A 12,168-nucleotide genomic window follows, 5' to 3' on the forward strand; every position below is an offset into this window, starting at 1 on the left:
AAATTGTAATGTTAGCCAAGAATGAAGATCCAAGCTGATGTGGTTGACAGATCTTGAAAATCATTTCAAGATCTTTCTATATAATAAGAGAATGTCTGTGCTTCACTTTCTGAAAATAAAACCTTTTGGGAATCCATTTTCAGGAGCTCTCGCGTTCATCTGATTGCAGAAAGGGGCTCAACACATCCAGCAACAGTAAAGAGGACGCTGAAGCAGTATCATTTTAATGTCAAAATCTTTACATTTTGTACTGACTAAATTCACTACAATAGTGCAAATGTGTCTCTAATCTCAAGAGAAGGGATTTGATGTATTTCTATACTGAACAGACTTTCAACAAGAAGTTATAATTTGAATAGTCTTTTTTTTCTTTTGGAAACTGTGTTCTAGATGGAAACAATGAGACATTGTTAAATTAGAAGATATTAAGTAGATTTATGTGAGCCATGTCTGAATGATTGATGGATGACTCAGTCCATCACAGTCAGTCATGAAAGCTGGCTCGTAAGCGTTGTCCAAATCTAGATTTTGTTTTTCTGTCAATGATCTAAAAAACAAATTTTTTTTGACCTTGTTAAACCATTTTGAAGACAATTTGAAAGCTGCAGTGTGCAGGCATTTAATCTACAAATAACCGGTCTGTAGCAACAAGTGGGAGGCAGGACTTGAACTGGTGCAGAGGTGTTGTGATGTAGGAGGTGAACTGACTAATGTACATACTGAAGTTGGCCACATGGGAGGTACACTGGTGACAGAAAAAAGCTCATTTAACCCACAAGGCCCCGACTGCTACTTCCCCAGGGGTCCGTGCTCCAGATGGTTGATGACTGCTTTCACACAGGCCAAAGAAAGAAACCATGTTTATACTCCTAGTGGGTGATTGTCTGGTGCTGGTAATGGATTTGTGCAGATCTACACTATAAGTGTAGGAGTGTCAAGAATCACCAAGAAGTTTGAATTTGCCATTTCCCAGAGTGATGGGGGTGTAATGTAGACCAGTTACCAACCAGGAAAGCCAATAGTGTCACCTCCCTCCATGCATTACTTCACGGGTCAAGATCCTCAGAAGTTGACAGATGCGTCGTTTAATTTAGGAAAGACAGATCACAGATCTCTTTGAATTAGTGGTAGTCTTTGAACTGGGGTCATTTAGGGCTTTTTCCGAGTCTGTACATTTGCACGTGTAAAAAAAAAAGATAGAATATTGAATGCATTTTCATGGAGATTTTAAGTAGATTTAAACCCTTTGAAAGTAACTCTGTTGCACTTAATCACGAAAAATGAACCAGATTAGCAGTGGGAGGCCGTGCATTTTAAGAAATTGAACTTTAAACTTAAAGCTAGATGTTTGTGAAGTTTAATCTATTGCATTGATTACCATGCAGGTGACACCAGTGCCGTCTGCATGTTTGCTTTAATTTAACCAGCAGAAGAACATGTTCATATTTCCCTCCTGTGACATTATGGTTTGTCTAGCAGCAGCTGTTTGTGTTAAGCTTATTTCTCTGGGATGCAGCCAATAGGAGGCGGTTCTTCTGCTTTAATATGATTTATAGTCATGTCTTAACACATTCCAGCAGGTTGAAGTAGATATTAGCAACCTGGCAGACTGGTTCCCTCCTTTTGTCTGTCAGACTGAAACTGCATGGCTGCTCTGCATCGCCTGTTCATGCGAGCGAATCTTGAGTCGTGATGCCCATCTCAATGAGGGGGGGGGGGGGGGGAGGAGGAGAGAATGGAGGAATGCGAGTGGGACAAAAGGAGGTAGTGCGCAGAGCAGCAGGGAGGGATGTTGCAAGTTGTAGCACACAGAAACCTAGAGGGACTGTTAGTGGGGAGAAAAAAAAAAACCACACAAACAAGTGAACAGCATTGCGCCTGCAGGAGTCGTGGTGCTCATCTCAATGTGGCGGGAAGATCAGCATTTGAGAAGGTAAAACATTACAAGCCATGCCACTAGCACTTTAAGCTTTGTCAGTGAGAGTCAGCAACCTTCCATTTTCACAGCTGATTAATATGAACGCCTTACTGGTCATTTTCACAGCGCCATGCAGTATAGGCTTACAGGGAAGTATCCAGTTGTAATGAGACCTTGTGATTTCTCTGCAATGTTAAAAGGGTTGCATTACTTTCACAACTACACTGCCATGGCACAAACGCCATCTCAGCAAAAATTGTACAGCAAGTGACCTTCAAAAGAACCAGTCAGACAGGACTAAGTTGTAATCATAAGCTCTGAAGAAAGCCTTTATTAAAAGTTTTGTACATCGTCGTTTGGCTTAAGAGGCAGATGACATCTGTTCAGCCAGGATCACCTTGCCGCTTGATACCACAGCCCCTGAACTAGAAGGTTTCCTCACTGCAGCTCTTCCTGTATCAAGAGAGTAAAAGATGCAAATAACTGAATTTGACGTTTTCTTTTAATTGCCGTAATCAGCCAGAATGGTTTAAATTGTCCGTTACCATTTCCATCAATGCAACAACACAGGTCCAATGACAATTTCTATATAGCAAACTTTTGTTGTAATCTTTCAAATTTTAAAGGTCATCATTGTGGAATGCATTATGTAACATGGCCAAATAGTTAAGTGCAGGTAACTTATTTAGCTATGGCTTGGTACAGTCTGTTCAGTGCACAGCACAATGTTCAAGTCAACAATTACTCCGGCAGTCAGACCAAATTTTAAAAAGCTCACCACATGGTTTACGGTCATGAAATTACTCACGTCGTCTATGACACGATTGTTCACAAGAGGACGTGCTGCTGGGATAGCATATGTCTGTTGTGCAATGGAAGAACACCTGAAAAAGAAGAAGTTAAGTTACACATTTGGTGGAAGCTTAGTCACTTTAAGGTCCAATGACGGTTAAAGATGCACCGTACCAAGTCTGTCTGAGGAGTGTAGGTGGTGTGTTCTACAAATGCAAACATTTTGACAATGAAGCGTTTGTGGTGGTTGGGGTAATTAAGCCCAGAGTAGCTGTCCACAGGCACCACTTTGGTCAGGTAACGGTCATCATGGTAAGGACACCTGGAGGCAACAAGAGTGCATGTTGTAACGGCACTAAAACTCAACAAGCTAAAATTGTAAACTACAGTACATGCGAGTCAATGTTTAAATACCCATCAACCAGAAGGTCCCACTGTGGCAGGCTCTCAGGATTGGCAGTGGTAGTGGCCCAACAGTGCTCCAGGTTCAGGACAATGTTCGGGTCAGAACGCTCCACAATGTTCACCTCAACATAGACGGGTTCTCGCAGCACCTTAGTGATGGGGTAGTCTGCTGCGGTGTAGAAGGAGCTATACGCTGCGGCTTCTGCAAAAATGCAAAGACTTAGCATACCACTATATATTCTTGCATTGCCAGAGCTGTATTAAGCCACTCACCCTCCACACAGCCCTTTGCATTGCACTCTCCATTGCCCAACTTAAGCTCCACTCTCAGGAGTCCTCCTGCAGCAACTGGCACAGGAGCAGGAACAGCATTCACCTCCATGACGAGGGCCTCCACTGCTGTGCCAGAATACTTGCACTGGAACAATAACCTGCAGGGCGAGAGTAGAGGACTTCACAGCTCAGGAGACCGCATAGGGTCATACAAGCAATAAAAGACAATTGCGTCGCGCACTTACTCAAAATGGCTGTCCCGGGTGATTGAGCCTCTGGGTCCAATTCCTACCTCATACGAGGACGACATGTGGTTCTCGTACACCACATAACCTTCCTCCTCCTGTAGGAAGAACAAATTGAAGGCTAGCTAACCAAAGACTATTTCACTTATACACAGTTTCAAGATTTACAAATTTAATAGTTTGGATCCCTCACAAATCCCAAAAGGCTGCAATGGAGAGATTTCAGTAGACTAAACCTCACATTTACTGAACCAAAACTGTTGTAATCACCTTCATTGTGGTTCCGCATGCAGTCACAGGGAACTGAAGAATGGCAAATGTTGCAGTGAATGCGACGGGAGTGCAGGAAGGGTTATTCGTTTCCAGCAGGCTGATTGAATCCACATCTATGAGGGGCACAGTGGCATCTCGGGCCACAACCACCACAAATTGGCCATCCCTGGTACACTGCACAGTTACTGTGCGAGCAAAGAAAAGTTAAGTTTGTTATATTAGTGAAGTAAGTTAACCCTTACCATGTAGAAAAGGGACTAGAAACTAAAGCGGATCATACTCGCCTGCTTTTCCATAGTAGCACTGCCACCCATCAAAGCAGCAGTTTATGTTTGCACACTGCTCAGCGGTGATATCTTGAGTCCCACACTGGATCTTCTCACCCTCCTCCACCTGGCACTTATCAAAAGGAGCTGCAGGTGGAGAGACAGGAGACTGTTGCTGGGGCCGATGAGGAGGAAGCAATGGCTCTTGCTGCAGAGGTGCCCAGTGACGCTGGGAAGTTACATTACAAGCCAAAACTACAACCAACACAGCACCAAACAGACACTTGAAAAGCTCCATTGTGGTGGTAAAAATTACACACTGGCCCAAACTGTGACAACAACACCTAGTGCTCAGAAGCAGGCTTTATACCTGACTGATCACGCGTGGTTTGCTAAGAACCCGTCCTCCCATCGTTAAGAGTCAATAGTGTGGCAGCCCTGCAGTGTTAATCAGCTGGGAGCTGACAGGTGGAGCTTATTTTCTGCTCATCTGTCTGAAGAGAAATCAGTACCTGGCTGTTCTGACAAAGCTGAGTGTACTTTTTCTCCCCCTGAAAAGATGTGGATATAAATGCTGCATAGGGTAAATGTCTGACACACCTGGTTCAGACTATCTTTACCGTGACCCCATACTGTAAACATTTTACCTGCAACATCCCACTGACATTTCTTTCCCTGCCTCCCACTTGCACCACCTTAATAAAAGCTCTTTTCCCGCCTTTACACACAGATGTATGGACGCTACACCCAGGAGCTGGGGGTGTATGCCAAAGAGGAAGCAGCCCGCCTACGGGATGGAGGAGTACGGGATGGTGGGGGACTGCGGAGGAACACAAGCGTCCGTAGTCGTGCAGCAGATCTGCTGGAGTATGAGAAAGACCCCTGTGCAAAGTGCCACCGTAAGTGATGATCAACCCGAAAGCATTAAATCTTCATCAGAACAGGAGATACTTAAGAGTTCTGACGTGATGTGAAGGTCAGACAAGAGGAGGCCTCAGTGCTCATAAACTAAGTGGTCCTTGTTTGTGTGTGTGTGTGTGCGTGCGTGTGTGTTGTCGAGTAGATTGCAAAGCTTAAGTGAGTGTGAAAATTGTGTGAAAACATTGATTTTCTTAAAGCACAGTGGAGCTGATTCCAGACACAAGGGAGAAGTAGGTGATGTAGAAGCATTTTTATGTCTGATCTGAGCAATGACCTTTAGCCAACAAGGGTTATCTCAATGTCAGACTAACACAGCCCCATCTGCTGGCGACCAGTGGCCTTTGTGTGTTTGTGCAGGTCACTTCTTTCTGTGTGAGTCAGTCTGATCTGAACTGTCAGATTATTTTATGTCTAGTCTTCCCAGATGAGTGCAGATTAAGAAGTGGCACCAGAAGAGAGCTCCTCTTCAGACTGATCTGATCTCAACAACAGCAAAGTGACTGACTCCGACTGTGTGTGTGTGTGTGTGTGTGTGTGTGTGTGTGTGTGTGTGTGTTTGTGTTTCCAGTCTCAAAATGTGCATGTCTGTGTATTTTTATTTGTACTTGTACTTAACCCTCAGAAACGCATGTTAAAGAAAATCCATATGACAGACATGTTCTTAAAGGGCCATTTCAGCCAAAGTAAAACGTTACAACTTGTTCCTGCAGTAGATATATCCCTTTAAAAATACAATTCACACTGACGTCTGGATTTTATCCACTCACACAAGGACAGTGTGGGTGGGGAAAAAAAAAATCATGATGTAATTTTCTTATTGTGAGTATGACAAAGTTACTCTCATTCGATTCATCTATATAATCATATGAATGTTTTTATAAATAAAACCCGATTTTCTTTCCTGATAAAATAGTACTAGATGACCCTGAGATAACATGTTGGAAAAAGGGGAGACCGACCTGAGTGGTTGTTAAAATTATGATGGTTTCTAAACATTTGATTTTATGCCAACTCTTAAAAAAATGGGTTGTTTGTCTTTTCTCTCAACACCGGGGCTCTTTGGTTCCATCGTAAATAGGAAAATGAGCTGGTTCTATTCTCCCTCTTCTGTGATATAAGAATAAATTCAGTTTTTGTAGGTTAATAAATATGTGTCAGGCTGTTGAATTTTCTAAATAGAGATTTATGTTTTCAGGGTTTTTCCGCCAGGGATTTTCTCAGTATCAGAGCAATCCAAGCAAACAAGTGAAAATTGCCAATGGGAATTACTCAGAGCTGATTTGGTTACTTTTAGTGAAGTCAGTTTGGCAAAATATGACAACAACAGGGTTCACTTTTCAGCAGTTGTAGCTAACTGAATCTATTTCAGTGTCATTCTTCAATATTGTATGCACTCAAATAATCCTGCTATGGACAAATGATTGGAATTTGAATATGATTTTAGGAACAGATACCAATAATAGAAAGAGAAAAAAGTCTGATAGCGACCGATAATTCTTTGATTGATCTTTAAAGATACATAGATATTGATATACACATTAATTGCATTCCTTCAAATGCAGTTATCAAACTCTTGTGTAAACGTTACGTAATGAAGACAAGGTGGTCACTCAACTAGAAAGTAACTGTGCATATATTGCATCATCGCTTCACACACTGGAGAGTGAGATTACTTGTTGTCATGCATATTCTACAATTCATTTAGCAGACGCTTTTATCCAAAGAGACATCCATTAAAGAGAAAGTATACACAAGCAAGAAACTAGAAAGGAAGAAAGAACGTCGGTAAGTGCAAAGAAAAAGCTTTAACTCCAGAAACACAGGTGCTGACAGGCAGGGCGCAGAGACAGAGCATCATCATCATTATTGTCATCATTTACATCAGTGGGTAGGGGTTCATGAAGGAGCTGGGTCTTTAGCTTTTTCTTAAAGGTTTAAAAGGACTCTGCGGATCGAATGGAGTTGGTGAAAGTTTGTTCCACCAGCGAGGGTTGACAGAGGCGAAGAGTCGAGTTAAGGGCTTCAGGCTCTTTTGTGGGCAGAAGACCTAGATGATAGAGTTTATATAAAGATGATCTGTTTCTGTCGCTGCTCTGTAAGCAAACAGCAGGGTTTTCATTTTGATGTGAGAGGGAATTGGGAGCAAGTGTAGGGAGATAAAAGCTACATGTGCTCTTTTGGGTATATTAAAGAATATTTGTGTGGCCCGTGTTTTGTATCATCTGCAGGGGTTTGATAATGCATGTAGGAAGGAACATCTTCCTGATGTTGCACAGGGCAAATTGACATGACCGGGGGATCGAATTCACTTCACCCTTAAACATTAGCTGGTCATCAATCAAAACACCCAGGTTCTGGGCAGACTGTTGGCATGAGTTTGGTTGTACCAAGCTGGATATGGATGTGGGGTTTCTTAGAGGGACTGGTTGGTACAACAAGGAGCACATAGATAGCACACTCTGCTGGTGAAAGAGAACGGCTAGTGTTATGCAATAAAACTAAAATGAAATGATAAATCTAGTAATATTGGCGCATTTCTGCTATTAAATGAACTCTTCCTGAATGTCACTTGATACACTAATATCGGCCTCTATAATCAGCTGGCTGTGAGTTGGGCTCTGCAAATGATTATTTCCTTAGTTAGTAGTAGAAACATATCTAACTTTAAAACTTTGAATAAAACCTTTTAGATACAAAAAATAAAAATAAAAAACACTGTAGACAATGTAGCCCTTGCATGCTTTTCACAAGTGAGCCCCTTTTCAAGATCGGTCTCTGCCTCTTTGCCCTTGTGACTACTGATCTGATTAAAGCCCCATAAATTGCACCATAGGTGAAAGCCACTCTATATTGGCTCGGTTCCTGCTCCCATGCTGGCTGTAATGACAGCCATTTAAAACAATCACCCTCAGATCAGGAGCCAGTCGGAGTGATTTGTGTGCAGGCTGTCTGCGTGCGGTGTACTCTCATAGATCAAGAGGTGTTTGTATTTTTAGACTTGTCTTTAGATAGACACTCAGGCTGGACAGGCTGTGCTGTTGTCTTGCTCTGTTAAGAGAGAAACCCACAGTTTTGTTGGAAGTGGGAGTTTTGTGTGTGTTTTTTCGTCACATGTATCTACAGTATCTGTGTGGGAACATCATCTTTGTGGGTGATGGACTACAAGTGTTTCAGCTCGGAGCCGCAGCTTCTGAACAAGGCAGCCTACACATACTGTCAAAGGCTCTGCTGCTGGTCATGATGGAGAGCTTAAAACATGTACTACCTCACTGTGTTTATTTTGACTCCCAGAGTGATTCTCACTGCAGTATTCTAGATGTTACATTACTCACTTATCTGTCTCTCGAATACTTCAAGAATCAGCTTCAATATATCATAGCAATTGTAATATTTGGGTTTGCATTCTCTCGCAGGTGAAAAACTCCCTCATTTAACTGATTAAAGCTTGTTGACTTCATGTAATGCAATAAAGGGAAATGAGATGTGCAGAAAATGTCTGGGATGGGTAGGATTTTTATTACAAGATCAAGAGCAGACATCTGTGGACACGGATGAGCCTGCAGATGAGAGTGTGAGCCAAGATGCACACGGAAGTATGTAGTTCTGCAGGTGCCAGGCGAGAAGTGTATGATTGTGAGAGGGAGGGAGAGAGAAACATAAACAGAGAAAAAGTATTTACAGGATGACCATTTTATTTTATTTTGACGCTGCGTGTAAATGGTTTGTCTTTGCATGTTCATGTGGCTTTTTTACGTCCTCTGTTGGAAAGTTGCCATCGAGCAGGTGGCCTGGAGGCTGGGCAGCTTGCCCCGTCATGCACACAGTTGTGCTCCACCTCCCTCTGTGACCTGAATCCTGAACCAGACAGACCGCTGCAGTGTCTGACTTGTGGTCGTTTATTGCATTGTGTCTGGTTTCTAATAATGATTAACAACATTGATTATACATATCTACTGTTAAAGCTCAACACTTAAGACAAAACTCTAAAGGGAAGTTTTTAGTAATGATCTGTTTATTTTAAAGATTTCTTTTGAGTTTACCCTTGACTTTTTATTAATTAAAAAAAATAATGAAACCTTAGACTACAGGCCAGGCAATGTTTGTTCATTTTATGGCCAAAAAAATCCAAATATATAGTTCTTACTGTCTGATGAGCCAATCAATAATAACCAACAGTGTGTGAATATACATTTGATGCTGTCTGACTACCTAACCCTGTTGAACCCTACTAAAGATGGTCACAAATACCACATTTTTATAACAATTGATTTATTTGTAAATGATTTATGTTGAACAGGAGTTGTGTTTCAGTGAACAATTTAAAAAGGTGGAATTTTTGAGTGTTTATAGCAGATATAGTTCAAATCCAAACAGAATGTCCTTACCCAAAATGAGATATAGTATTAGTGCTTTCTTTCATTTTTAGTTCAATTGAATATATAATGGGTTTTTTAATAGTTTGATGTATGGGGAACAACAGAACATTGTGTCTGGACTTTTGCAGTGTTTTCTGAGTAAGAGAATACATTTCAGACACATGATGATGAAAGTAACTGTAATTCTTGCTTCATATTTAGTTATGGTCCCTCTCCAACAACAGGAAAGACAAACATTGTCACCAAGCCCTCAGCTGTTGCTCGGTCCTCCTGTCTCACTCTCTCTCTCTTTTCATCTTATCTTTGCTGTCATTCATCTATCTGTTGCGTTCCTACATTCTCCTTAAAATACATAACCTTCGATTTGACATATCACTGGGGGACACAACCTTTTTATACCACACCACACAAAGTAAAATATTGTCATCTTTTTTATGTGTACTGCGTGTCGGGGCATGATAAAATACATGGAGTTATTGTCTCCCTCGTGAAAGTCAAATGACTGTGTGTCACAACAGGAGCATTTTCCTGAAATATGGATCTGCTAAATGTGTTAGTAGCACAATTTCAGCTTCTCGAGGGATGAGCAATCTATGAATGATCTGGATGTGGAAGTGAATTCCGGGCTTTGCCAATGTCCGCAGACAGACATGAAGAAATGAGTCCAGTGATGCTTCTTTTAGCTGACCCAGCTCAGAGTCATAGATTATAATGTAATGGTAGAATTTATAACCATGACCTACCTTCATGTTCTCTTTGATTCTGTCTTATTCTGTCTTATATCAGGTCATCCTTTGTGCACACTCAAGTATCCCTGATTGTTTCTTTAAACCATCCTTCTTAACACTGACTATGTGTCATAAAATGCCCTGAACTGTTTTTTTATTAAGCTAGTTTTGTATGTTTCATTTATTGGACATTTATTGTTTTTAACTATGTAACTGTTTTCTTTGTTTGTTTTGTTTTTGTTTTTTTTAGCTAATGTTCTTCTGACCACTCACTTTTATTGTATTTTATTGCACTTCTATGCTGTGAGCTCGACGTCACTGTGAATAAGGGAAACCTCAGTGTCTTTGGAGTTAAAATAAAGGTTTTGAATTGAATGATTCAGTCCTCAGGTTTTTACTTGATTTGATCCCATTTCTGTGCCCTCAGTGTGTGCGTCTCGCTGTCAGAAGTTCCTGATCTCAAGGGTGGGAGAGGACTGGATCTTTCTCATTCTGCTGGGCTTGCTCATGGCTCTGGTCAGCTGGGTCATGGACTACGCTATCGCATTCTGCCAAGAAGGTATGAAAGAGAGAAAGAGCCAAAGAGAGGGAGGGGAGAGTTCTAGAGATACAAGGAGAGTGAAAATAGACTGTTCTCACGGAGGCAGCCAAGTGGTAAAATTCTGTTTTCAACTCAGTTAAAATGGGCATGATAACATTTCCTTGCACACAGTGTTATCTGGTTTTAGATTTATTATCACATTACTCAAAATAAAAGACAAGCAATAAACCACATGTCTGCATTCAGCACTGATGTGTTAGTATGTGAGTCAACCAATGTGTTGTAGTCAAGACTGATTTGAGGCTATGAGTCATAGGGACTCTGTTTTTAAGTGCTCTCAAAAGTGCTCCTTTATTTTTTTATTACATGTTTCCCACAGTGTTGAAAAGTGTACGAGCAAGTGTGGAAATGATTGTCCACAATGGAAATGTAGGCTTATACACTCAGGCTCCCAGCTTGGGGTTGACTGAATATGGTCACCTTAATCTAAGTGAAGCATCAACTACTGTCATCCATAAAACTAGCTTATATATGACAAATGTGTTAATTTTAACCAACAACATGATGCTATTACATCATGGCATATCTGAAGTCATTGTTTTTTTTATTTCCCTTCTTTATTTCTTGTCTCTTACACATTGTGGGCTTGCAACAGCACCATAAAATGGTGTTCCAATTTGAGGTTTCATTTTGCATCATGGCTTTTTTGGGTCGCAAGAGGCATGATGTGTCTCTTGACAGGAGCTTGACATGCAAACATGCGATGACAGATCAGGAGTAGAACAGCTTTGCCCCTCTGTTCTGCCTCTTGTTTGCGAACTCCTTTTGCAGGGATGTAAAAAATCTCGCCCCTACCTGGCAGTAGGTGGCAACACGCCCAGAGTTCTTTTTGCACAACAGAGCGAGAGCACGGACAACAGAAGGCTGACCACAATTTTCTCAAAGGCCTCTGTTCTCTTTGATAAAAAAATAATATTAAGCATCAAGCCTCTACGTATGCTGGTGGAGTCGTTTGCATAGGCTTATCTCCCAGCTATGGAGAGTAGCTCTCCCCTGGCAGCACTGCAGCGTTATGTCCATTGAAGGCTTGCAGAGCATTAGCGAATCAGAAGAAAGTGGGCGTGTGGGAAGGGGGGCCTTAAAGAGACAGCAGCTGAAATGAACCGTTTCATGTAGAGGCCGAAATGAGGGCTTTTACTGAGGTCAGTAAAAGATAAATAAGAAGTTTTTTTTAGCTTCAAATCATTCAGAGCTACTCTATATGTTTCACAAACTGACAACATGAAGGTGAAAATGATTATATTATGGGATTTTTAAGAATTTACTATAGGGTCTTAGATTTTGCCTAAATACAGCCGTGTTACTTGTTATGTAGTAAATTTACAATGTCAGAGTTGTTGCTTTGTTTTTAGCACTTTTACTACAATTTT

At 41.3% G+C, this 12,168-nt stretch overlaps 2 protein-coding genes across 11 annotated transcripts in view; one reads left to right on the top strand and one right to left on the bottom strand.

Annotated features, from left to right (window-relative positions):
* The window catches only part of LOC306826676 (zona pellucida sperm-binding protein 4-like), a 350,754-nt gene extending 346,229 nt beyond the window's left edge, over positions 1-4,525 (bottom strand). The window contains exons 1-8 of one of the 2 annotated variants that reach the window (XM_079348149.1): positions 4,191-4,525; positions 3,904-4,091; positions 3,634-3,731; positions 3,389-3,546; positions 3,125-3,317; positions 2,885-3,032; positions 2,727-2,802; positions 2,274-2,371 (exon numbers count right to left, since the gene is read on the bottom strand). In XM_079348149.1, the coding sequence (XP_079204275.1) occupies positions 2,280-2,371; positions 2,727-2,802; positions 2,885-3,032; positions 3,125-3,317; positions 3,389-3,546; positions 3,634-3,731; positions 3,904-4,091; positions 4,191-4,470 (1,233 nt within the window). In that variant the 5' untranslated portion in view covers positions 4,471-4,525 and the 3' untranslated portion in view covers positions 2,274-2,279. Of the gene's footprint in view, positions 1-2,220; positions 2,372-2,726; positions 2,803-2,884; positions 3,033-3,124; positions 3,318-3,388; positions 3,547-3,633; positions 3,732-3,903; positions 4,092-4,190 lie in introns of those variants that run through there. The other variant, XM_079348148.1, reaches the window with a different exon arrangement.
* clcn2a (chloride channel, voltage-sensitive 2a) overlaps positions 1-12,168 on the top strand; it is a 38,985-nt gene that overhangs the window by 10,431 nt on the left and 16,386 nt on the right. For 8 of the 9 annotated variants that reach the window (XM_079348141.1, XM_079348136.1, XM_079348139.1 and 5 more), the window contains exons 2-3: positions 4,903-5,071; positions 10,625-10,756. In XM_079348141.1, the coding sequence (XP_079204267.1) occupies positions 4,903-5,071; positions 10,625-10,756 (301 nt within the window). Of the gene's footprint in view, positions 1-4,902; positions 5,072-10,624; positions 10,757-12,168 lie in introns of those variants that run through there. The other variant, XM_079348143.1, reaches the window with a different exon arrangement.

This window comes from Symphodus melops (assembly GCF_947650265.1).
Source record: "Symphodus melops genome assembly, chromosome: 7".
In the NCBI taxonomy this organism is placed as follows: Eukaryota; Metazoa; Chordata; class Actinopteri; order Labriformes; family Labridae; genus Symphodus; species Symphodus melops.